The sequence below is a fragment of the Enhydra lutris genome, unplaced genomic scaffold, assembly GCF_002288905.1.
Source record: "Enhydra lutris kenyoni isolate GAN:26980312 unplaced genomic scaffold, ASM228890v2 scaffoldscaffold37, whole genome shotgun sequence".
Classification (NCBI taxonomy): domain Eukaryota; kingdom Metazoa; phylum Chordata; class Mammalia; order Carnivora; family Mustelidae; genus Enhydra; species Enhydra lutris.
Window position 1 is genome coordinate 25,588,739 of NW_019154121.1, and position 25,737 is coordinate 25,614,475.

Below are 25,737 nucleotides of genomic sequence, written 5' to 3' on the forward strand. Positions count from 1 at the left end.
TGGCATTATACAGACAAGTGAAATCATGTTGGGGTGGGTGACATCCCTCAGGGACAAGCCCTGACAGGTGTCGTGTTTCTTAGCAGCAAGCCCTTGTGTACTAATGAATAAGCAGATGGTTAGGAATCAAAGCAGTTACTACTCTGTTCATTTCCTTAAGCACCAAAAATTGACACGTTTCCTGAAAAGCATGCGTTTGTTCTAGCTGATCTCACCTCTCATTATCTCTGTTGCTTTTTTAACCCTGCAGTCTGGCGCCCTCTGAAACACCTGCTTCTCTCTTTTATTCCCATGCGCTCCCACCTTTGTCTGCCCTTGCCAAGTTCCTAAGCGGTTTCTCTCCAGGACCTCAGATTCTCACTTCAGGTTTCTGAGGCTTGATGCTTCATACGTTTCCCTTCATGGGGTCCTTTCAGACCCTCCGTTCTCACCAGCCAGACTGCTGGCTAGGTCTCCTCCTGTAGTAGAAAGACTTGGAATCAGAGTCCAAAGATTTCAGTGTCCTTGGGGAAGAGCCCTCTGCTTGGTCTTTCTGCGGGGAATTCCTTCCTGGCATTTCTTGGGACATTTATGTTTTTCCACATCCCGAATCTGAGAAAAGTCGTTCAAGAAATCATGAAAACAGAGAAAAGCATAATTCTACAAGCATGATAGTCCGCATTCCTGGTTCAACAGAACCCACCCACGGCAGGGGCAGGGACACTCACACACACCGTTGTCTCTGGAACCGAGAGGAGCGCACGTTCCAGAAACGCAGTACTGTCGGGTTCGTCTTCCTCATTGTTGACGCCAGGTTGCAAACGTGGGTGCGTCCTCTCTGCTGCTGAGGGCCTCCTTCTTACAAATAAAATACATGTTAGTGTGTTTATGCACATAATACACTTCATGTAAATCCTTTGAGTGGTGTTCCCAAAAATACCATGTGTGGAAGCAAAGTAAGTCCTTAAACTGGCAGTCCTGACGCGTGATTCTTTGTAATGCTGTTGACCTGAACCTTGAATGTTACCTTATTCAGACACTACCCAATGATGTTTGCAGGCATTTTCCTGTGCTTGGATGCTCGCTACAGGCTAGAGTTCTTTCTAAATACTTGTAGCAGAAGAAATGCAAAGACAAGAAAATGTGAATATCAAGAAATAATTTGACATGAAATCAGAAAGCAATCTAAAACCTGAATTAGCAACAATAGTACTATCAATATCAGTGGCAGACCCAAAATTAAGTCAGGCAGATAATATTTTCATTGTTAAAAAAAGAAATGAATTTATATGAAATAAGATGTGTGCCAGTTAGAAGATGCTTTTGGATGCTCTTGTGAATTAAGACTGTCAGTGCAGGGGGGCACCTGGGTGGCTCAGGTCATCATCTCCGGGTCCTGGGATCAAGCCCTGCATCGGGCTCCCTGCTCAGCGGGGAATCTGCTTCTCCCTCTCCCCCCTCCCCACCACTTGCTCTCACTCTCACTCTCAAATAAATAAGTAAAATTAAAAAAAAAATTTATTTTTAAATTTTTTTAAAAGTGCTAAAACATTTTTAAAAGCCATTGCAAAAATGGAGAAATTTTTCTACATCTGGAATAGTTGTCATGAAACAAGATTCTCTGATGGGGCGGTGAATGCTGTGTGTGTTTTAACATTTTAAGATAGATAATTTTTAGATATTCAGTATATGTGGTATTAGCTTCCACTATCTTAGCTGATTTCTATTTGGCAATCATTTTGCATTCCCTCTTAACATTTTCCCTTATTAAATGTCTGTATCTGGTAGAGACCACTTTACATACTGTTGAAATGGAAATCTTCTGCAATGTGCTCATAATAATAAAAAACTTGGCATTTTTATTTTATTTTTTAACAGAAAATCTCTGAAACTCTTGGTATAAACCTATCACAGGAAAACGATTCATTCTCAGTGCTTACTCATTATTTAAAAACAGTATTACAAGATGCAGAATAATTAGAATTTGGGGAATTCTGGTTTCTTATTCCCGAACCCCAAGGACTCATATCTGTCAGGAATTTGGAGACACTGGCAGCCACGTAAGCCCCCAGCACTCAGGCATCCTGCTCATAAAGGGCCCAGCCGCTGGCATCCCCGTGGCGGGTGACGTCTGTCCACATTGCCGCTGCTGTGGACCTCCTGTCCTCTAGGCCTTTCCCCTTCTGAGAGCTGCGGAGGAGATGGTGGCTCAGGAGTGAGGCGGCCTGGGGTCAAGCCTGACTGCCGTCTCCTGATACCCTCGGCCAGATGCCTAACTGACTTAGTTTCTCCACCTGTCAAGGGAGGATCCAGACAGCAGCGACCTCATAGTGTGCCCGTGACAATGCTTGTGTGGAGCTTGGCACGGGATGTGCAGTGAGTCCCCAGCGCCAGCCTACTCAAACCTGTCTCCGTGTTCCTACCCTCCCAGTCCTTCTGTTGCCTTGTGTCCTTAATCGGGGCCTCTCCTGTGGCTGATCTCCGCATTGCCTTCCCCTTACCTTAGTGCTCTGCCGGTCTCCCAGGCCCTGGCTGGTCTCGTCCAGGCTCGCAGCACGGTCAGCTACGCGAGCCAGACCCTACGCCTTACCTGACCCACTCGGGGCCCTGCCCGCACTTCCTCAGACCTTAGTCTTACACTGTTCCTTTTTTTTTTTTTTCCTTTTTTAAGATTTTATTTATTTGAGAGAGAGAGAGAGAGCGCGCACACAATCCAGAGGGGAGGGGCGGAGGAAGAGGAAGAAGCGATTCCCCGCCGAGCAGAGAGCCCGACATGGGACTTGATCCCAGGACCCTGAGACTGTGACCTGAGCCGAAGGCAGACACTTAACTGACTGAGCCATTAACTATTCCTACACCACCTGCCCACCTAAGCGCTAGATACCCAGCTGATTACGGATCTTACTCACTGATTAGTTTTCCCAGGAAAGTCCAGAATTTAAATTCCTTTTTTTTTCTTTTAGATTTATTTATTTGTTTATTTGACAGATCACAAGTAGGCAGGGAGGCAGGCAGAGAGAGGAGGAAGCAGGCTCCCTGCTGAGCAGAGAGCCCGATGCAGGACTCAATCTCAGGACCCTGAAATCATGACCCAAGCCAAAGGCAGAGGCCTTAACCCACTGAGCCACCCAAGCACCCCCAGAATTTGAATTCTTAACAATAGCAAAAATGAGCTAAGCAAGCTCTCACTTGGAAAAATTGTTTCCTGTGATCTTTTGAATGTTGACATAATTTGAAGAATCATTGTTATACAAGTTGGAAATCAGTATTTAATTTCAAGCATGGAGAATCTATTTTAGTATGTCTATAAGCGATACATCCTGCATATTTTCATGGTGGAACCAAGGTTATTTCTTGATTTTTATTTAACATCTTTGAAGAAACTTCTTGACCTTCAGGAATATTTTATAGTAACATATTAATATACCATTTAATCCCCAGTAACCAACTTTTGTTTGTTTTTCTCCTACCGAGGACCCCAAAATGTATGTACAGACAGTGTTAGATGTTCATAAAAAATACAACGCCTTGGTAATGTCGGCCTTCAACAACGACGCTGGCTTCGTGGCTGCACTGGACAAGGTGAGTGGGCGCCGCGGCAGCCGGGTGGGGGCAGCTGGGCCCGCGCGCCTCTGACTGTGTTCTCTGTGCCCCGCAGGCCTGTGGGCGCTTCATTAACAACAACGCGGTTACCAAAATGGCCCAGTCGTCCAGTAAATCCCCCGAGCTGCTGGCTCGGTACTGCGACTCCCTGTTGAAGAAAAGGTACTCGTGACTCTGTGTTTTCCCGTAGTAAACCCGTTTACAGTCTCAGCTCGCTATGAGGAATTGAACCTTGTAACAGTTCACATACACTAAGTTGTAATCTTGGTGCCTTTTGAGAAAATACTGTAAACCTAGTAACTTCTCTGGCTCCCTAAAAGGTGCCTCATGTTAGGATCCTAGGCCCAGTTCGTTGTTCGTTCGTTTCTTAATGCTGCTGGTGGCTTTTTGAGAATGGCGGGCAGTGTGACCTCTTTAGGTAAATAAAGTTCCAGGGGTTGGTCAGGCGGTGCTTGTGAGGCTGGAAGGGAGGCAGGAAGTTAATGTCTGTCTCGTTCTCCCCGGTGCTGTCCTGCGGGCCTGGCTCAGTCGTGTGTCTGGGGAAGATCCGCTGTGGGAGTTCCCCAGGCTCTTGCCCGAAATAGGAACCCCTGTGGGCCGCGGCTCTCATGATACCGTGGGCCCCCAGCACTTGTCTTCACTTGGTGAGCTTGTTTCACTGCTGTTTTGTGTCCTTCGTAGATTTCTTTAAAGCTTGTAAGTCCTCTCTACACCCGACGTGGGGCTTGGGCTCATGCCCCGAGATCGAGTCCCACGCCGCACCGACTGAGCGGGCCCGGCGCGCACATGCCCTACGTTAACCGTCGTGTTTCTCACCTGCTCTTCCTCCTCTGCGTGTGGGTCCTGAGAGCCTGAGGCCTTGCGATCTCCCGTGGCGCCCTCCTCTCCTCCGCCTGTGCTGCTAGCGTTCCAGGCTCGGGGTGTGGGTTGGGTTTTCTCGGCTTCTCTTGCACGTTAACAGCTTCTCTCGATTCAGAAATGCTCGAGGCTTGTTGCACTTTTCCAGAGTTCCAGCCGCAAACACAGTCATTTCCCACGCCCCCATGTTGTCCGGGTTTTGAGTTGAATAAACAGGTCTCGAAGGCTCGCACAACCCCACTGCAAAAAAAAACTAAGAATACCTACACAGACCAAGAAAAACACTGCAGACAATTCTCACCTAGAACGGAGTTGGGGAACTCATGAGTCCAATGTTAGCAGAGTAAATTGTTTAGGGAACTAAAGAAGAATTCTCCAGAACATGGTAGAGTTCCCTAGGAATGTGGGGATGGCTCTGCGGTAGCAAATTTAGTGTTACTTACTGCATTAACAGAACTGGATGTGGTCTTCCTGACATGGGAAAACGTTTGGTAAGGTCACTGGCTGTCTCCGACTTTGCCAGAAAGTCATTTCCCAAGACCAGGGAGAATGGAGTATTTGAGGGTTGTTTTCTATTTATTGCAAAGCTGGTCAGTGTGTAGTTTAGCTGTTCTCGTCACATCCTTTCAGCTGTCCCTTCCAGGAGTAAAAAATGGACTCCAAAGTAGAATGTCTCTTCTGACCTGATTTCTTTTTCTTTTTTTTACACTTTTTTTTACACTTTTTTTACTTTTATTGAAAAATGTGAAATTTTTCAATATTGTAATTGCGTGCTTTAGTAGACTTTCAGTTTGTGTGGCAGAATGCTGCTTATCCTTTTTATCCGTTGCCTTTTCACAAGGGCCCCTCACCGAGTCTCTCCGTGGTCCCTTCGTGAAGGCTGCGCAGACAGGCAGAATGGCGGGCCGGCCTCAGGGAGCTTGCGCTGGGGCACAGAGCTAAGAAGTAAAAGTCTTCCTGGGAGAGAAGCCGTCCTGGCCTGCCCACACGCAGAACAGGACTAGACTTTCTGAGTCAGCTGTTCCTAAGCTCAAAGCACCTTTCCAGCGCTCGTTTGGCGGCTGGATCATTTTATACAGATGTATGGGGATCTTGTCTCTGAGGGACTCGTAAAACCTTAAAAATGTTGTTTACCCTGCAGTCACTTCTCAGGTCATGCTTGTCTTAGAAGAGAAAGAATCTGTTGTTAAAGAGAACCACAGAGGAAGGCAACACATTAGTGGTTTAAACCCTTTCGTTACCTTAAATGATTCGGCCATTCAGAAACTCTCTCTGCCTCTTTGGTTTTTTTCAGAGTTGAATTAAAGCATATAGTAGAAAAGCATCTGCCAAAGTGAAGTTCATTAATTTTGTATTAAATAGATTATATGAAAGGAAAATGTGATTGTTCGGGGGAACTCTAATAAGTATCTCCTGTTTGAATTTCATCTTGGAAATCCTAAACGGTTTTTTCATAAATGTACTCTTCCATGGTAGTTTCAGTGTGGGACGGCCGCATCGCCATGGGTGAGGGAAGTTTCCCTGCTGCTCCGTGCCCTGATCTGAAGAGAACTATGGTTCGGGTGTTGGGAGCCGCAGTCCGTTCTGTTGGTTTGGCTCAGGGGTGCTTGCTGATTCGGTGTTTGCTGATTTGACAACGTCTGCCTTTTTTTCTTTCTTTAAATTTCAGTTCCAAGAACCCAGAAGAAGCAGAGCTAGAAGACACACTCAACCAAGTGGTAAGGCGCCTCTCACTACCCACCCCAGGCTCCAGCAGCCGTTTACCTGCGGGTTTCCAGGTTGTGGAAGGCATCTGAAATGGGACAGTTAACTGGATCATTTCTTTTTCTTTGAATCTGTGGTTTTACTCCCTAAATCAAGTCCTTAATTTTAGCATTTGTACTTTTCTCATTAGTAGTAAGTCTAGATGAACTTCCTGTGACTTAGGGGTTGGCGAAAGTATCTCGAGGCTGTGGTGGTATTTCCGGCCGCTGTGCACACGTTGGCACTGGGCCAGCCGGATGAAGCAGCTGGGGCGGACGCCGGCGTGTGCCCGCGACCGCGGGTTACAAGTGCTCTGAGTGTGCTCTCTTGGTGGCTTCGCTAGATGGTGGTCTTCAAGTACATAGAGGATAAAGACGTGTTTCAGAAGTTCTACGCGAAGATGCTGGCCAAAAGGCTCGTGCATCAGAACAGCGCCAGCGACGACGCCGAAGCGAGCATGATCTCTAAATTAAAGGTAAGTGCGGTCACGTCCTGAAAAGGTCCAGTCACCTTGCGGGATCTGGGTTTTTGCGGGTTGTCCCTGGGTGAGAACAAGTTTGTCCAGTGTGGCCCCGCTGCCCCGCGACGGGAGGGCTGTCACTGGTCAGGCCCATCCACACCACGTTCGGGGGCCGCGCTGTGCCGTCCGGCGTTGCGATGCCCGCTCGCCCTCCGAGCATCTCCCTGCTCTGTGCCTCTGGCCCCCGCTCTGTCTCCACGCGCCGGAACCGCTCAGCGGGCTCAGCCCACGCTTGCTCTGCTGGGCTTTGGGCTGGTGTGTGTTCTGTTTCGCTCTGGTGTTCAGTGTCTGCGGCTGTGTCTGCAGGACCGTGGGGCCCTTGGCTCATGATGCAGCCCCCTCTGCGCTGAGCCCGTGCTGGGCTCCTCGCTCGCTGTCGGTGTCATACACATACTTCACTGGGACTGGAAAGCGTGGTGACGTGGCTGGCTGACCCCGCTCGGAGCGCCTTAACACGTCCCACAGGCTGGGGGTATACGCAGCAGAGCCGTGCTCTCACTGCACTGGAGGCGGGCAGTCCGGATTGAGGTTCCGGCTGATGCCCTTTCTGGGGACGACTCTTCCCAGTCTGGTGACAGGCACCTGCCCACTGTGTCCTCCGTGGCGAGGAGGGAGCAGACTCCGGTCTCACCTCAGAAGGGCACTCATCCCATCAGGAGGGCCCTGTCCTCATGACTTCCTCTAAACGGTCATTTCCCCAGGACCCTCACCCGCCCCTCCCCCCTGTACCATCACACGGGGGTGAGTGTTCTGCGGAGGAGTCCGGGGACACACAGTTCCGGCCCCCGCGGTCGGTAAGAGCCATAGACCGAGTGCGCCATCCTGTATTCTGCTGCGCGTCCTGGCTCTTAGATGCTCCGTGTCAAGTTACCGCGTGAGCGAAGACCGAGCGGGCTGCTTGCGGCTGAGCGGCCCGGGACCGCGGCTCACCGGGTCCGGGGCTCACCGGGTCCGTGCACAGTGCTGCGGTGACACGTGCTGTAGTTGTGGCTTCCGTGCAGTGCGGGGTTTCCATGAGACTCCCTTGTCTACACTGTGTTTCTGGAAGAATTAACAAGACGGTTGTGTGGCTTCGTTTCAGCAAGCGTGTGGTTTTGAATATACCTCCAAGCTCCAGCGGATGTTTCAAGACATCGGCGTGAGCAAGGACTTGAACGAGCAGTTCAAAAAGCACCTGACGAATTCAGAGCCGCTGGACTGTGAGTACCGCGCATGAGCGGCTCTTGGGGCGGTCGTTGCGGAGACGGGCAGGGCGTTGTGGCGAGGGACAGAGGTGACACCTCTCCGGGGAGGCTGCTTGACGCGTTAGCAGAAGTTCTGGGATGGACAAGTGGGAAGCACCTCCCAGATGCACTGGGGTGGTCCTGCCGCCTCGTGACATTAGCCTGTGCGACAGGCACGGAGCGAGCCAGCCTTCCCCAGGGACCCCGCGGGCGGAGCGGGGGTGCCGAGCCCCGTCCTCTCCCACTTGCTGACACACCTGTGCCACCCTGGGCGCCGCCCGGCTCAGGGCTCCACGCGCAGCTTTGTAGTTAATACGTTTCTTTACCCTTCGCTCGGGTCCATTCCAGAATTTATTTTTCGAAAGTACAAGAAACTGACTCAGCTGTATGGATGACAGCGTCAGAAGGAGCAGCGATCTCCCGGCTCCCGGGACGGGCGGGCACTGCGGGGCTGGTCGTGGGGGTGGCCGCAGGCCGATGACACCGACGTCCTCCCATGCTGATGTCGTCTTTGCAAATGAGAAGTGGGAACTTCCCTTTTCCCCGGAACTGAAGAACCTTCCGTTGTTAAGCTTGGCAGGGAGCCAGCGGGCTCCTCCACTCTTCGCGGTGACGGACTCCCTCTCCCGTCCCGTGCGGTGTGCGCTGGCTGTGGGGCCGGCGCGCGCTGGCATTTGCGGTTTTTGCTTCTCAGGCGGGGGCCTCTGGGGCCGGCCGTGCTGCGCGAGCTCCGGGGCGCTCGAGGGGCCCCCAGGCCCTGCAGAACGCCGGAGCGGAGCAGGCCGGCCGCGCCAGCGTCGGAGCGAGAGTGAATGAGCACTGCCCCTCTCTAGAAAAAGAGAGTTTCTGGCTCTTCCCTCTTTTACTCATTTTAATTGAGTGAAATAATTGACCTGGCCTACGGTCAGTTCCTCATTTTACACGGAGGCGGAAGTTGTTTTCAGTGTGTTTCTGTTAACACGAGGCCGTATTTGAGCGGCAGCCTCGTTCGGTTCGTGGCACTAACTGTGTCCTGTGTTTCGCTCCCGCCTCAGTGGATTTCAGTATCCAAGTGCTGAGCTCCGGGTCGTGGCCCTTCCAGCAGTCTTGCACCTTCGCCTTGCCATCCGAGGTGAGTGTGGCTTTGCCTGGTGTCCTGTTAGGGCTGAGCAGAAATGAGAAGGGCAGCCTTGGCCATGACCCTGGGGGCCTTCCCGCGGGCTGGGGGGGACGGGGACGGGGACTGCCTGTGCTCGGGCTCGGAGGCCACAGGGCCTTGCTCGGTGCCGTGCTGCCTCCCCCGACAGGAGCCCACGCGCCCATCTGTTAGAAACGGTTCTCGGTAGGCCCCTCGGAGGCCTGTGTGAGTCCAACACCGACCTCTGCGTTTTACTTTTATGCCCTAAGCATTTTGTCCTGTAAACTCGGGACGGTGTACGTATTGAGAAATGCCGACTGGGGGCTGTGGTGAGGTAGACACTCCACACAGCGCTGTCTGTCCTTTTGTCTAGCTGGAGCGCAGTTACCAGCGCTTCACAGCGTTTTACGCGAGCCGCCACAGCGGCAGAAAGCTGACTTGGTTGTACCAACTGTCTAAAGGAGAACTGGTGACCAACTGCTTCAAAAATAGATACACTCTGCAGGTAAGATCAACCTTCTGTTCTGGAGCGTGTTTTTTTCAAGTCTGAATGCGGATAAGACACATCGTAGAACTCAGAGTCCAGCGCTTGGTGCCCCAGAGTCTTGAGTTAAGCTGGCAGAGTCCTGTGGCGGGCACACGGCCCGCGCCTGAGGGTCAGATGAGCTGAATCCTGGTGCTCTGTCGCGGTCGGACCGGTGGCTGACTGATGCCTCGGTTTCCTTCTCCATAAAATGGAGGTGCTGACGCTTACGCATCAGAAGTGATGTGAAAATAGAGTGAAATAAGGTGTTTAATAAGCGTTTGGCCCAGCTCCCGCCCGACACACGCTAACCGCGTAGCTTCGGAAGCCGGAGTTTCATCTGCTTAATCATGATCGTCGCCCTTTTCCTTCGGCAAACAGTTTCGTGTTAATAATAACCCTCGGAGCTTGCCGCAGTACTGAGTACGGACTAGTGAGAACCGTGTTAACTACTTCTCAGTTTGACAGAGAACTGAGGCCCCGGGTAATTTTAGTGACTTCCCCGGGATCCCAGCGTATGTGTGGCAGAGCCAAAATTTCAGTGAGTGTGGACGCATAAAAGCGCGTATTTATGTACACACAACGTCATAGAAGAAAGTCCGAAATTGTTTCCATGTTGGGAAGGTGGGAAAGGACGTCTTTGAGGAGAAGGTTGTGTGATGGCGGAGTGTGATGCTTTGTTCCCCGTCTTACATAGGCCCGCTTGATTTTTTGCATCTATCAGAAGAATTTGTTTCATAAATAAGTTCTTCAGACTTAAGCTCTGGCTTTTTGGAGGTTTCTCCATGCATTCAAAATTTGCTTCTCTTTCTTTTATGTGTGGGGCCTCAAAGGCCTCCACCTTCCAGATGGCGATCCTGCTGCAGTACAACACGGAGGACGCGCACGCTGTGCAGCAGCTGACCGACAGCACCCAGATCAAAATGGTATCGTAGCGCTTCCCGGCCCCTCTGGCGCCAGCTGCCGCCTCCCTAGTCCCCTGAGCGTGGCCGGGAGGGCGTGGGGGAGGAGGCGGGGGCTTTGGTTGGAAACAGCAGCTTGCCTTAGGATTGTAAACGATGCCTTTAAAAAAAAGCTTCATTTTTAAACTCAGTGTGACACGCATGTGACATGCACACACACACGAGTACAGCATGCTTTCTCCCATTTAACTCATTCTTAACCCCCTTTCCAGCTAGGCTTTTCTTACTAAGCTCAGATGTCACTAATTATCTTGTTAGTCTTCCTGTCCGACATGTTCTTTGAGACCTACTTCACATACATGAAAGTCACCACTTATAAGTCGGCAGTTCAGTGGGTTTTCACAAGATCATACGGCCACCACCCCTGTCCAGCTCCAGAACATCTCCATCCTCCCCAAAAGAAACCCGCTAGCCCGTAGCAGTGACTACCCTCTGCTCCTCGCCTTAGCCCCTGACCACTGTGGACTTACTTTCTGTCCCTACATTTGCCTGTGCTGGGCCTTTCGTGTTAATGGTGTCACGGTGTGTGCCTTTTCTGTCCGCGTTTCTGAGGTTTCTCCGCGTGATAGTGTGCAGATCTCTTCTTCTCTCTTTTATGGCTGAAATACATTCCAGCGCATGGACGGACCACGGCGTGCTGGTCTGGTCGTCGGTTCGTGGACGTTCGGGTTGTTCACGTTTTGATTACTAGGACTAGTGCTGCTGTGAACATTCGTATACATGACGTTGTATGGGTGTATTTTCAGTTGTCTTGGTACCCACCTGGGTGTGGAATGTCCGGGTCGTGGTGGTTTTACCTCACCAAGGAACAGCCAGAGGGCCCACGACAGCTGCACTCATTCAGGGGCTCACTGGCTGCGTGGGAGGGTCCAGTTTCTCCACGTCCTTGCCAAGATTTCTCATTCTCCTTTTTTTTTTTTTTTTTTAAATTACAGCCATCCTGGTGGATATGAAACAGTCCTTCATTGTAGCTCTGATTTGCATTTCCCTCACAGCTGATGACACGCGCTCAGGTTCTTGGTGACCATTTCTACGCATTCTTTACAGAAATGTCTACTCGAATCCTCTGCCCGTGCGCATTGTTTATTTGGGTTGTCTCTGTCGAGCTGTAAGAATTCTTCATATGTTTGGTACACACAGCCTCCTTTTCTTTTGCTGCCTGTGCTTGTGTTGTCCTAAGAGACCATTGCCTGATTAAAGGTCAGATTCCTTTCCCTGTTGATCGGTACTGCCGTGTTGAAAATTGGCTGTACGTAGATGGGTTTATTTCTGGATTCTCCGTTCTTCTCCGGTAATCTGTATGTCTGTCTTCATGACAATACCACATCGTCTTGGTTATTGTTTTGTAGTAAAGTTGTGAAACCGAGACCTCCAGCTTTGTTCTTTTTCAAAATGGTGTGGGCTATTCTGGGTCTCTTACCTTCCCAAATGAATTTCAGAATTTGCTTATCCATTGTTCGAGGCTGCATCGAATCTGCGGATTGCCAGTGGGTGCGGGGGGGCTGGTAATCTCTGTCTTACCAGTAGCAAGTGTTCGAACTTTTGACCATGAGCGACTTTCCATTCATGTGGGTTGTCTTTCGTTTCTCTCAGTTGTGTTTCATAGCTTTCCATTTACAAGTCTTGCGCTTTGGTTGCATTTATTTCTAAGTACTGTGTTTGGTGCTATCGGAAATGGAATTGTTCTTTGCTAGGTATGGCTGAACTCATTTTTTAACTTTTTTTGAAGATTCTTTAGTGGTTTTTTAATACACTGTCCAGTCATTTGCAAGTACAGCCAGTTTTACCTCCTTTTCCTATTTGGATGCCTTTTTTTTTTTCTTGCCTGATTGCTTTGGCTAGAATTTCCGATACAGTGTTGAATCCTTGTCTTGTTCCTGATCTTGGGGGAAAGCTGTCAGCTTGTTACTAATGAGTATGACGTTAGCTGTCGGTTTTTCTTAGATTCCCCTTATTCAAGGAGTTCCCTTCTTTTCTTATTTTTTTGGTTTTTTGTTTTGTTTTTTAGTGTTTTCATCCTGAAAGAGTGTTGAATTTTGTTAAATGGGTTCTGCTCTATTGGGATAAAAGTGTGCTTTGTCTCAACGCAGGAGATAACAGTGATTGCTTTTCTCACGTTGCTACCTTGCATGCAGTGTGGGTCAGCCCCATCTGAGCAGCGTATATCATACTTTCTCTATGCTGCTGGGCTTGGTTTGCTGGTGTTTTCTTGGGGATTTTTACGTCTATATTCATAGGGATATTGGTCTATTGTTTTCTTGGGGCGTTTTTGCCTGGTTTTGCTGTCAGGGTAATCTTGGCCTCACTGAATGTCAGGAAAATCATTTTTCTTTTTTAAAGATTTTATTTATTTGAGGGAATCATTTATTTTTTGATCACGCTTCGAGTTCATCCAAAATACATTTGCAAATTTAATAACAAAATGGATTTGTCTGTCCCTTTGTGTGTAAGAGTCTTTCTTTTCTCATTCCTCCTTACATCAGGAGGACTGGCGTCGGGATAGAGGCTCAGGCTGTGGGGATTGCGTGGCCATTGTCACCAACCCTCCTCCACCCCCGGCCCCCACCGCGCTGACAGGTCCGTGGGTTTTCTCTGCTTGGCTTTCTAACCAAAGCTCCGCGCCCGTCTCAGCTGGTCTGCAGGCAGGAGTAGCGCTCCGTGTGAGGTCGCGGCTCCCTCCCTGCTCCGCACTCATTCCCCCATCAGATCTGGCTCATGAGTGAAACCTCTGCGAGCGTCCCTCTTTCAACGCGTCCGGCAGCGTCCCAGTCCTGCTCTGCGGGTCTAGCCTCGTCACTGGACCAGAGGCTTCTCACTTTCATGGCTTTAGGATTGTGACCTCGGACAAGTATGGGTTTCCCTAAAGGCAAGAGTAGGCCTGCTCTGTCCACCGGCGGGGGGGACATGCATCCAGGGGACTAGACATCGGGCAGGTGGTACCGTCTAGGGTCATGGCGTCCCCGAGCTGAGACGTGACCCACCACCCATGTTGCCAGGCGAGGGAACGGCCAGGGGCGCCACACAGTGCTTGGCGCTTGCCGAAGGACGGGGACGGTGGGGTGAGCTGCGCCTGGGCCCCGTCGTGTCCGGGGGGCAGAGTGCTGGCTGCCGGCCTGCTGCGGCCGTCGATCGTCGCTTCTGTGTGATCCGTGTCCGAGACAAGCTGTCAGGCAGCTGAGGGCTGAAGAGAGTCCCGTAGGTTTGAGTGAGGACGTCCGCGTGGTTTCTGATCCCTAGAACGGATCATCGGTTTTTACTACCAGCTGCTCCCGGCCAGAAAGGGGTTGGCTTCACTTTGAAGTGGAGGCTGGTGAATTCAGTTGTGAATTCAGGGGACCCCTTCAGCTTCCCTCTCTTTTTCCCCTGGGTGCGTTCTTCCGTTGGGGTGACTGCTGGGTTTCTGAGGAAGACGACGGTGGGATCGCGTGTAGTTTTTATTGCAAGGAGAAATGCGGTTTTTTTTTTCTTTAACTTCTCTTTTTCTCTTTAATTGCAGGACATTTTGGCACAGGTGCTGCAGATTTTATTGAAGTCGAAGTTACTGGTACGCTTTTCTGCATTTTCTCTGTGAAGCCGGGACGGAGCCTCCTCCTGTGATCGTGTGGTAACCGTCGTCTCTTACAGGTCCTGGAAGACGAAAATGCCAACGTCGATGAGGTGGAACTGAAGCCAGACACCTTAATAAAGTTGTACCTCGGTTATAAAAAGTAAGGAAAATCAAGAAGTAGGTGGTCCTGGACCACTAACGTCCCTTCCCTCCCGCACATCTGTGCCGTGGCTGCAGGTGGTGGCCGGGGGTGGCAGGGGGCGGCCCTGGCACCCAGCTGGGGTTCCGTCTGAGGATACAAGGGTTCCTCCACTGGACTCCGCCTCAGGTTTTGGTGGTTTCTGCATTCGGCAGGCGCTCCTCCAACGGCTCCCCGAGAAAGCTCGGACCTCTGTGTACAAGTGTCTTTATTTCATTTGACACAGTTCGGGAGAGCCGGGGACGGCGCTGAGTCTCCCAGGACGCAGGTGTCGTGGCCCCGGCAGAGTGCGAGGCCGCCCGCCCTGCCCTTGGCCTGGGGAGCTGGGGCTCCTTGTGGATACACGACAGAAGGACGCGGCCAGCACTGTCCTTGGAGACAAGAGCCTCCGTTTCCTTTGTTTCTTGACAGTAAGAAGTTAAGGGTGAACATCAACGTGCCCATGAAGACCGAGCAGAAGCAGGAACAAGAAACCACACACAAAAACATCGAGGAGGACCGCAAACTGCTGATTCAGGTGACTCTGGGCCCGCGCCGGGGGCGTCCCTCGCAGAGGAGTGGCCCGCGGCCGCCGGGCTGGGGACAGAAGGGAGGGAAGCGGATGAGCTGGACGCGGGGGCAGGTCGGGGCGGGGGCAGCGGGGGGGGGGGGCACGGCAAGGGGGCCTCTGAGGCCAGAGTGTGTCCTCGGTCCCGACGCGCTCCGTGCTCGGGCGCGGTCGTCGGTGCAGACCCGGACGCGCCGCTGCTTCGTCCGAGCGGACGTGTCGCATCTGGGCGTCCGAGCGTTCGCGGGCTCGCGGTCCCCTGTGGGGCAGGCTGTCCCAGACGCGGGGGCCGCCTGTAACGTGGGATCCCGGCTTCCCCCGGGCGCCGCAGGCAGCCATCGTGAGGATCATGAAGATGCGGAAGGTGCTGAAGCACCAGCAGCTGCTGGGCGAGGTCCTCACGCAGCTGTCCTCCAGGTTCAAGCCGCGCGTCCCCGTGATCAAGGTACACGACCTGCGCGGCGGAAGCGCGCCCTCCGTTGTTTTGGGAGTGAGAAGGGGTGACAAAAATGAGGTTCAGGGAACTCGGCTTATCCACACGTGCCAGGTTTCTAACGAAGGAAATCGGCTTCGTTTTTAAACTTCCTTCTTGACATCTGCGGAGCCGTGCACACGGCCTCAGGGTTCGGTTTGCTGATTGTCCCAAAGTAAATCCACTTGTGCAGCCAAGACCCAAATCAGGAGGTTAGACGGTGAGCAGCATTCCAGAAGCTTCCCTCTCGCCACCTCCTAGCCGGTATCCCTGTTCTCCTAGACTCCCCTCTGTCCTGGCCTTAGCCTCCCTCAGAGCTCTGTGTAACCGGCTTCTAGAGAGTTCCCGCTCTGCTGTGTCCACCAAGGTTGAGCTCCGAGGCCCATCTGGGGGCATCGTTGGGCTGTAGCTCGTCCAGGCCGTGTGCACCTTCGCTGCCGTGCGGTCCTCTCCGCTCGGCGGGCCGCAGCTCTGGGCGATCGCGGGTCACTGGGGCCTGGTGAGCTGTTAAACACAGAAACCCGGGCTCCCTCTCCGAGACCACCAGCGGGGAACGGCAGCCAGTGCCGAGCCCCCTCCCCCCCCCCCCCCCCCCGCCTCCTGGGATCACATGCTGCCAGGAGCGGGGGCTGGTGCCATGCCTGGCCCATGGCGGGGAGCGGGGAGGCCTGGAGGGATGCGGGCCCCTCGGCGGGGACGTTGGGGAAATGGGCACTTTCCCATTCAGGAAAGTGAGGTCTTAGCTGCCCGGGAAGTAAAGCCACGCACTGAAGGGACGCGGGCTGAAACTGCTCGCTGACTGAGCTCTTGGGGGCGGGGGGAGCATCCCTGCTGAGGGTGGCTGTCCCCGATCTGATAATAAACGTGTTTTTCTTCCCCTTTCACTGCTTCTCCCTTTTTAAAAATAACGCCCAGAAATGCATTGACATTCTGATCGAGAAAGAGTATTTGGAGCGAGTTGACGGTGAGAAGGACACCTACAGTTACTTGGCTTAACCCTTCCAGAAGGGTCTGACTGTGCGACCCGCAGCGAATAGTTTCCTGGTGGAGAGACGAGCTCGAGTTCCTAGCAGCCAGCCTGCCACCACGTCGTGGACCTCCCTTTTTAAACCTGAGACCGACACTCCCATCGGCTGGTCTCAGACGCACATCGAACTGCTCAGGATTGACACATTTCAAGTCTGTAAATATGGACACCAACGCCATTTAACCTAATTTAAGAACGGGGGGCTCGACCCTCCCCGCGGAGGGCTGCATGCTACTGCGTTTAGATCAATACCTGGGCTCCGGGGCTCACCGCTGCCTCCTGGGCGGTGTCCGTGTTGGCGGCACTTGGAGAGCAAGTCTAATGGACCCACGTGTAATCTGCTATGAAAAACCATTTGTATAGTGTGTTTCATTTTTTAATGTGTGAAAATAAAGAAAATTAAAGGATTTCTGTACAAGTCGCATTTGGTTTTGTTTTAAGTTTTAGCTGATTTCTACATGTAAATAAAAGCCGTAATGATTGTACGGATTTATAATCCCGTGTCTTCCAGTAGGAAAGGCTGCATCCTTCTGACCGAAATGTCTTTTACATCTTGAAGCTGTGAGCCCCCTCGTAACCTTCTCCCCACGCGCTCACGCGCCTTCTGGGGCTCCTGCGGCAGCGTGTCGCTTCTCTTGGCCACGTGGAAGGACTCCGTGGGTTCGTCCTGATGGCCTCAGAGGGAAGTGTGCCCCCTTCCCCACGGCCGGAGGAGGGGGCTTGGCACCGGCTCCCTGCCGTCCCCACGGCCACGGCCCTGTGCACCCTCACTCCTGCCTCTGCTTCCAGCCGGTGTGACGGGCAGCCGGTTCGGACGAGCACGTCTGTTCCTCCTGGTAAGACGACAGTCCCCCACCCCAGCCCAAGGACAGCCTCCTGATGGGCCAGCAGCTGGGGTGAGGGGACCCTAAGCTCGAGGCCACACCGTGGTCCCTTTGGTGGTCACTTCTTGGCCAGGGAAGTGACTGCAGAGACTTAAATCCCAGACCCCGCGGCCCGGCCTCCTCCAGGGACGGGCGCACCTGCACCGCCAGCCACGCCCACGCTTGGCGACGCGCGGGGAAGACGCAGAAACGCAACTCCCATGGTCTCTTGGAACATTCGAGCCCTGCAGGTTTGCTGAAATCAGACGACAGTAACAGCATTTGTGTCACAGCTTCCGGTGTCCGTAGTGCATCTTCTCCAGTTTTACAGAGATCCCCACTGTAAACAGAGAGCAGCCCCCCCACAGATCCTGGGGTGCCCAGGGCTCCCCGTGCATGCTGGCCTTGCCTCCCCAGCGTCCCTGCCCCGCCTCTGGGACAAACACGCTGCACCCCCCGCGGAGCCCTTGCAGCACGTGTGTCATCTGTCCAAGTGGGAGAGACTTCAGGAGACCGGCCGGCGACTGGCAGCCGGCCCGGATCGGGAGCGGACCCTGGGGTGCACGGCCGCGAGCAGGTGAGTCCAGCAGCCCCCCACATGCCTGGCCCGGCCCGGCCCCTCACGTGCGGTCAACGGACGACCGCACGGGTGCGGGGAGGAAAAACCGACTCTGGGCCTTGTGCCTTTCTGCCCCAAACCGCCCGAGCCTGGCGAAGTGAGGCGCCGCTCGCTGCCAGCCAGGGGCACCGGGTCCCACACACCCCGATTAACCGCAGTTCTCTCGCAAGGAGCAGCTGCCGGACCGTCGTCTTCCGAGGCCGCCTGCAGGGAGGGGCCCGGACGTCCCGAGTCGTGCCCCGCGCCGACGCTCAGCCGGAGCGCGCGCCACCAGGGTCCGGGCTGCGGGGCCCATGGCCTGAGGGGACGGCTTCCTCGCACCTGCGGAGACCGAGTAGGACCTCGGTCGGTAGCCTGTGGGGGTGACCGGTTCTCCGGGGCACGGCCGCTGTCAGACGTGCCCGTGTAGACAGCGCAGGCCGGCCACCTGTCGCGGCTCTGCGGGAACGCAGCGGGGGGCGCTACCGTTGGGCCCCGGGGGCGCGGGGAAGGGGAGAGGAGCAAGCGGCACCGCAGTGTCGAGTTCTCCCGTCGACCGAGCGCTCGAAGGTGGCCTGTGTCCTTGCCGGACACCGGAGTCTGATTTTCCTTTGGAAGCAATGAAGATTTCTGTGCCCCCAGATGAAAAGCGCCAGCTGACCGACGTCTGCAGCGAATCCCCCTTGGGATGAAGACAGTTTCTGTTTTAGAACTTGGCTGCCGGGGGACTTGCTTCCGCTCCCGGGTCTCACCCGCCGGCTCGGGCGCCTGTCGGCCGGCGGGCCGCACGGACTTGGCCTCGCCGGCGAGCGTGGACTTGCTTAGCCCGCCTTCCTGAGGCCCATCAGAGCCCCCCAGGGCTGCTGGACCCCCTTCTCCCACCAGGGCATCTTCAGCTGTTTCTGGTGAAAGCCCAAAGCTGCTAAAATAGCCCGTGGAATCCTGAAACTCGGGAAATGCTCACATCGGGAAGCTTTCTGGACCCGCGCGCGCGTTTAAATTACACGATGTGTGAACGCAGGCGCGGTTGGGACGGGGCAGCGGCCGCGCGTCGGGGCGGACGTGGAAGCCCGGACTTGGCGTCCCTGAGTGGATACCGCGAAGGCTGGAGGCTGCTAAACCAAGAAAAAGCTGGAAAGTGACCGAGCAGCTCCTAGATGGTGACCACAGTTTGCGGTTTTGCAAGAAACTACTAAATACTGATTGGAAAATACTTTTGCCCAGCAGAATGTTCGTTCTCGGTGCCCTCAGATCTGCCCGTGGGTTAGTCTGTGGATGGTGACACGGTCACAACAGCCACGGGTCACCTGCCTTTGGTCATGTGGCCGAGGACCCACGGGAGCACAGAAATTGGCCCACGGGGCACCCTCTTGTCAGGCTGTGGTCATCCACATCCATCCAGAGCGAACAACCTCGGGTGTTCCTGAACTACCGAGCCCGTCCCCACCCTGATGCAGTGCTGGGCTCCTGGATTCGTCCTCCCCAGTCCTAGATTTGCTCTTCTGGGAAGTAAGCACCGGGCTCCCCAACTTCCACCCAGTGGACAGTGAGGGGAAGGGGGCACCCCATTTTTAAAAGGCTGCATTAAAAAAAAAAAACAGCGTTTTGGCGCTGATATTGGGTGTTTGAATACCTCGTATGTCATGCTCTGTGGCCCACCGTGCCCCTTGATAAACCAGGGAAGACCTAAAGCAGGCCCTTCGTCACGCGTGATGGGTGCCTGTCCAGCACTCCGGACATGGTGACACTGGACCCCTCAGATGTGGGCACAGAAGCTTGCTGTGCAGGCTCCAAGTGACCGCTGTCCGTGAAAATGCCCTCTGTCCGGAGGACGCCTGTGGGTCTCGTGTCCCGAGTGAACAGTACCTCGGATCCTGTGCGGCGGGTCGTCGCCGTGAGAGTAGACGGGCTCCGTTCACGCCGAGCGCCAAGGGTGGGACGTCCGAGCGCAGGCGAGCCCCCCCAGCTGTCCCCCGGGAGTCCGCGGCGGCCGACTGAGCACCTGCGCCATCGGGGCGGGGAGGGGGTTTCGGGAACACAGCAGCCTGTCGCCGTCTCCTACGGGACCAAACCCGGCCGAGCACAGGAGAGCAGCGTGTCCGGGATGGGATCTTTGGCCAAGTCTTCTTGTTGCCAAAGCAAAATAGCAAATTCATTTATTGTAGGCCTGGGGTTGCTACGGCTGACGCATCGATGCGACGGAGACCTGAGTCTTGTCCGTGTCGGCGCCATTGGAGAGGTAGGTTTTAATTACGTGTCACATTAAATATTACATTATGTAAATCAACAAAAGTGACTCCAGAAAAGGCAACTCTACCCCCACAGAATGGTGACCGCTCTCAGAGGCCAGGGAGCGAGCGCCCCGTGGCCTTGACGCTTGAGGGTTTGGGGTTTTTTTTTCCTGAATCTTCAAGAAAGAAGACGAGTTTGCGCATACCCATCCCCTTCCGCGGGTAGGAAAGGAGGCTCACTGCCGCCGCTGGGCTCCTGAGTGTCCACGCGCGGACCTGTCGTGGGGCCATTGCAGCCGGCCGGTCCGGCTGCGATTCTGTACACCGTGAGGCTCACAGGCTTCGTGCGCCGGGGCCGCCGGGGCCCTCCCAGCCTTGTCACTGAGGGTGTCTGCCACTTCTTGACAGACGGCATCGGTGTTATAATTAGACGTATTATCAACTACACGTTTCACACATCTGTGACGTATCCTGTTACACAAACATCCATCCTCCGTTTGCCACCGTGGCCTCGGAATGCCAACGTGCGGACGGTATGGAAGGTTCACGGAACGCGGCGACAGCCCAGGAGCTGAAGGTGAGCGCGCCCTCGCGTACCAGTCGCGCCCCTTTTCTGTATCCGTGGACAGATCCGCACCAATCAATGACCCGACAACGGGGGGAAGTTCAAGTATTCTTTATTCAAAGTTGAAAAATGTACCATACTGCATTATTGCAAAAATTCACTGGTACAAAACACTTTGCAGCTGGTGAGAAGGCAATAAAAAGTTGATTTTTAAACTCATTACTATAAATTATTCTTACAGTACTTTGCAAATTCAGAATTTCAAACTGCATTTTATTTTTCTAAATTGCCCACAGTACTCGAGGTTCCTGAAGCTAAGGCAGCTGTTCCAGAAAGGAGGAGGGGGAGGAGGAGGTAGCAGACGTCAAGGGATTTCCATTTCTCTTTCGATGCCCACGTACTTCAGGGCGTCGGCCTGGCTGTATCTGAAACGGCAGGAGAGAGGAATGAGCAAGGCCCGGCCCCAGCGACAGTTCGCCGCGTCGAGCCCGCTTCCTGCCGCGTCCGAGCTAGAATGTCCACACGGCAACCCCGCAGACCCGCCCGCTTCTAGGCAAGGCCTGCGGCTGGGGCCCGGGTTCTAGGCTTGCTGAGAACTAGACAAGTCGCTCGCTCAGCCCTTCCCCGGCTCTCTCCCCGCCCGCCCCTTGGGCCCGAGACCCACCGCCCGCAGGTGGGCAGCACGGCCCACGGCCCGGCACCCGGGAGGCCAGAGAGTGGCAGGTCTGCTCTGGCCAGAGCCGGGACTTGGGTCCACGGGCAGAACCCGAGGCTGGCAGGCGGGAGGCCCGGGGAGCGGTGACCTCCCTGCAGGAGGGGGGCTTCCTGGGCTCCTGCTGGGGAGGGGGCCTCAAGCTGGTCTGCAGCACGGTGGCAGGTCACTCGGAGGAGGGGCTACTCATGTCTTCGTTCTCGACCTTCAAAAGTTACTGCCTAAGGGACAACTATTCAGCCACAGGATGGATGTGGCTACAAAGTCCTCTGCTTGCATTTGAAAATACTTTGTGGTCCGCTCCCACGCCAGGGCTTGACTACACTGCCGGCCTGAAGCCCGGGGTAGGCCCATGGTGGGGCGTGTGTCCTCGGCCTCCTGACGGCGAGCACGACTTCCCACAGGAAGGACCCCGATGCCGACCAGGTAGGACGTGAGCTGGACCCCTTGCACGAGTGAGCCAACGCGTCAATGCGAAGGAAACGTTCACAGAAGGAAATTTAAGAGGGTGCCTGGCTGGCTCCGTTGGAAGAACATGTGACCCTCGGTCTTAGGGTCATCGGTTTGAGCCCCACACTGGGTAAAGATGATTACATATTTTTTTTTTTTAAGTGCTACTTCAGTGAGCACACAAAACGAGAAGGCAAGAGAGCCTTGTTGTTGGCCTGGAGACAGAGGCAGTGGTCTGCACAGGAGACCACACCAGCCACCCATTCCCTTAAGCCAAAGCCTAATCCAGAGCAAGGCCCGGACTCTCCTCCGTGCCGGGACCGCGGGGAGGTGAGGACCTGCAGAAGGAAAGTGTGCGGCTGGCCAGGGCGGGTTCAGGAGGCTCCAGGACGGAAGCCATCTCCACAACACCCAAGCGCAAGGTGAAGCGGCCCCGTTTGCAGACGATCCAGCGGAGATCACCGATGAGGGGGCCGCCCTGAACAACAGGCTTTCAGCGCAGCCGGAACAGCCTTCTCTTGGAAGAAGATGCCAGCTGGGACTCTCAGCCCGACAGGAGAAGGCAGCGCCCGGCTTCAAAGCTTCACAGCAGGCGACCCTCTCGCGAGGGGCCGGTGACCTGGAGCTGAAGCCAGTGCTCCGTGACCGCTCTGAGACCCCGCGGCGCCTAAGAACCAGGCCAAGTCGGCTCTGCCTGGGCTCTGGAAATGCAACGAGGAAGCAGCAAGAGACCAGAAGCAGGAGCGGAGCCCGAGGAGGGGACGCAGCTGCTGCAAGCTCCGGGTCAGGCGGGACGGCACGTGGAGGCGCTTCCTCGGGACGAGCAGAGCGAGGGGCGTCCTGAGCTGCCGGTGGGAGCCACGACGAGGGGATCAGAACACGACGGAGCCGCGCGGATGAAGCAGCGGCAGGGCTCGAGGGGGCGGAATCCAGTTCTGAAGGCGGTTCCGTGGGTTAAACGCCATCGGGCGGCACCGCCGGCCGCCGAGCAACCGTTTGGGACAGAAGAGCCATCATCGGTGCGACAAACCGCAGGGCCGCGCGGGCCTCCAGCGCCCAGCACCCCGACAGGTCAGCAGCCGGCAGCACCGCCGAGACCCTCCACCCGCAGAAAGATTACAATTCACTTTACTGCAGTGGTCGGGAACTGAACCCACAACATGTGAGCTAAGCCTGTATGTCATAAATAACCACTACTTGTGCGGTGGGAACTACATTACCAAGAAAGTACGGCCTAACTGCCCACCAATGCCCCTGACACGTGACAACCAGAAATAAATCCCTCTAAGAATGGAAGATCCGACAGAGTGAAAAGACAGCCTCTGTCTGTGAGCTCAGAGTTCAGGAAGATGAAGCCCTCAGATCACACCCGAAATACGCGGTACCAACCTGTAATCGAAAAACAGCTCTTCACCAGTCTGGATGGCTCTCTTAGCGAAAATCCCTATCCTGTGATCGCCATTCACCATCATGACTGGAACGAGACACACACCGGGGTCAGGGAGTCAGAAGAAGACTGGCCCTGGGGAGGGCCTGACCCCGGCGCTAGGCAGCATCGCCGCGGGACCGTCCCAGGCCACCGGTGCGGGTCTCAGAGAGGTTCCCTCGGGCCTGCGGCTCCGTCAGCACCTACCTTTTGCATAGCAGTTTGGATTTACTGAGTGATTTGCGAAACGAATTTTGTTACCCTTGCGGGTTGCATCCACCACAAAATCTAAAAAAAGAGAAAAAACAAGCATCACCTAGTGAACGGTTTCCATCCCAGGTCTGCGAACACGAAGTTCTTACAGTTCTGGAGACGCCCCTGGCTCTTGTTCCTCAGGGCTTGCCTTTACAAAACAAGGAATCAAAATTCCTAACTTCAAGAGTAATCGTTTCACATTTAAGATTATTTTTTTCGCTACACTCTCTATGGAACATGTTTGCAGAAAGATCTGCTACGTGCCCCAGGGAAGTTTCTCTGAGGTTGGGGGTCAAGCACCCATGCATTTTCCTCGTGCCCCCTCCCCAGCCCCCAGCAGTACCACCTACTCCGGCCTAATGCCCGACCCGAGAACTCATCTGAAAACCCGCTTCCCTCTTCTCACAGACCTTGAGAACACCCAGGGCTGCAAGTCCAGGAGCAGCTGCCCAATCCGGCACTCCAGCCCCTTCCCAGGTCAGTGGGAGTGTGGATGACACGGAGGCCGGGGGCCAAGCGAGGCCCAGGCCCAGGTCGTCTGGAGAAGAGCAGGAGGGCGGCAGCAGCAAACGCACGGCAAGCTCGCAGCTGTCTGGCGCCGCCCCAGCAGCAGACGGCTCGGAACCATCTGGTCCGGCCTGGGGGCCTCGCAAACATACAGCCTGTCCCTAAGCCTGTGCCAGGGCGTGCGGGATCCCGGGCACTTGTCAGTCCTGCTCCGGCCCAGGGGCCTCTGCCCTCACATCTCCACTCCAACCAGGGGAGGGCTCTGGGATGGCCTCTAGGTCAAACGTACCATTGTTCAAGTTGAACAGAAAGCTGCACATGTATTTATCGTACACTTTCCCTCTTCTGTCTGCTTCGTCTTGAGAAATAATCTACAAAGAAAGGCAGAGGAGAAGACTGTTTTGGATTAGGTGATCGAGACTAGCAGGCGCACACACAAGCTCCTCGGGAGAATCTGAGACCTTCGTCCCTGCGGTCAGGTGTCTCTCTCCATCCCTCCCACTCAGGCTACGGGCTGGTGTTTCACAACCAGCACCTTTTTTAAAGACTGCGACTCCGAAAGGAACCATGCTTGCAGAAAGTCATCAACAGTCTTTCCACTGAGGAAAAAATACAAACTGCCTGGGTTAATTCCAGAGTGAAGCAAGCCCGATGGTCTCCCCCTAACTCTACGACTAAAAAGGCGTATGAATGATGACACGGTCATTTCCGATCCTTAGCAGGCCGGCTGCGGATTCAGTAGGGCAGACTCTACAGCACAAAGCCCCATCCGCCCCCTCCCCCACCCCGACGCTAAATGCTAAGTGTGACAAGGACTGAGGCAGTCCCTTTACCAAGCAAGCCAAACCCACAGGCAGGAGTAAGTCTGAGCTGAAAAGGCATTTTTTATTAATTCATTTCTAATCAAACCCAACAGACATTGGCCGGCGACCTCAACCCCAAACAAAGTCACATCCGACCCCACACGAACACACGCGACCAGCAGACACTGAACTGCCTGAACCCAGGCTCCTCGCGCCTCACCTCTCCACAGTACTCCGAGATGAACTCGTTCTTCTGTACAGGGTCTTTGATGAAAATGCCCCAGCCTGCCACGTCCGACGGGGCCAGCAGCAAATGCTAGAGGGGAAAGCACACGCGATCGCGTCGTCAAAGGACAGCGAGGACGGCGTGCCGACAGACCGACAGGAGGACCCACTGTCCGTCCCCGGCCCGTTCGAGCAGGCATCCGGCCGGTCGCCGGCGGCCCGAGAGCTCGGAGCACCCTGAACCGGGGCCGGCTTCCCAGGTATCGGAAAGCCACAGTTTCCTTGAATAACTAAAGCAATCTTTGGTCCCACCGTTCAGCAAATGGAGCCCAGCTGGTAGAAAAAGTGTGCTATCTTTCATTTCAGGAGTTCTGCAAGAAGTCGACGGCGACGGCGCGTCAGCATGAACCGTTCCCGAACACGCGGAGGGGAGTTCACGGTGGAACAAGTCCGGGGTGGGGGAGACGGTGAGGACTGAGCAGGGGGCCTGGGGCCTGTCCCAGCATCCCTGCGACGTGAGTAAGAAAAACACCTGAGCCTGTTCCGGCCCCCACAGCTGCTGCTGGGACCAGAGATCCGGGTGGAGGCACGGCTGCCCCGCACGCCACCCTGGTTATGTCCTAACGGCTCCGGGACCTAAGATGGGAGTGTCGTGTCTGTCGTCCCACCCGACACTCGTGGGCAACACGGGCCCGTGGCCTCAGCCGCAGGGGGCTCAGGGCCAGAAGCCCTGGACATCCCTAACTCCCGGAGTCGGGACGAGTGGGCGGCCGCACAGCACT

General features: G+C 54.6%; 2 protein-coding genes across 11 annotated transcripts in view; one reads left to right on the forward strand and one right to left on the reverse strand.

The window, feature by feature from the left end:
* Positions 1–16,738, forward strand: part of LOC111154336 (cullin 1) — a 103,212-nt gene extending 86,474 nt beyond the window's left edge. Inside the window, exons 10-22 of the mRNA XM_022513884.1 lie at positions 3,454–3,561; positions 3,638–3,744; positions 6,110–6,158; positions 6,527–6,658; positions 7,785–7,902; positions 8,961–9,037; positions 9,417–9,548; positions 10,400–10,492; positions 14,025–14,072; positions 14,153–14,235; positions 14,686–14,791; positions 15,153–15,266; positions 16,209–16,738. Of these exons, the coding sequence (XP_022369592.1) occupies positions 3,454–3,561; positions 3,638–3,744; positions 6,110–6,158; positions 6,527–6,658; positions 7,785–7,902; positions 8,961–9,037; positions 9,417–9,548; positions 10,400–10,492; positions 14,025–14,072; positions 14,153–14,235; positions 14,686–14,791; positions 15,153–15,266; positions 16,209–16,289 (1,248 nt within the window). The 3' untranslated portion in view covers positions 16,290–16,738. The remainder of the gene's footprint in view (positions 1–3,453; positions 3,562–3,637; positions 3,745–6,109; positions 6,159–6,526; positions 6,659–7,784; positions 7,903–8,960; positions 9,038–9,416; positions 9,549–10,399; positions 10,493–14,024; positions 14,073–14,152; positions 14,236–14,685; positions 14,792–15,152; positions 15,267–16,208) is intronic.
* A 3,934-nt stretch (positions 16,739–20,672) lies between these two features.
* The window catches only part of LOC111154333 (enhancer of zeste 2 polycomb repressive complex 2 subunit), a 41,305-nt gene continuing 36,240 nt past the window's right edge, over positions 20,673–25,737 (reverse strand). For all 10 annotated transcript variants that reach the window (XM_022513882.1, XM_022513879.1, XM_022513877.1 and 7 more), the window contains 5 exons: positions 24,951–25,046; positions 24,217–24,298; positions 23,373–23,453; positions 23,129–23,213; positions 20,673–21,002 (listed from right to left, as the gene is read on the reverse strand). In XM_022513882.1, the coding sequence (XP_022369590.1) occupies positions 20,942–21,002; positions 23,129–23,213; positions 23,373–23,453; positions 24,217–24,298; positions 24,951–25,046 (405 nt within the window). In that variant the 3' untranslated portion in view covers positions 20,673–20,941. The remainder of the gene's footprint in view (positions 21,003–23,128; positions 23,214–23,372; positions 23,454–24,216; positions 24,299–24,950; positions 25,047–25,737) is intronic.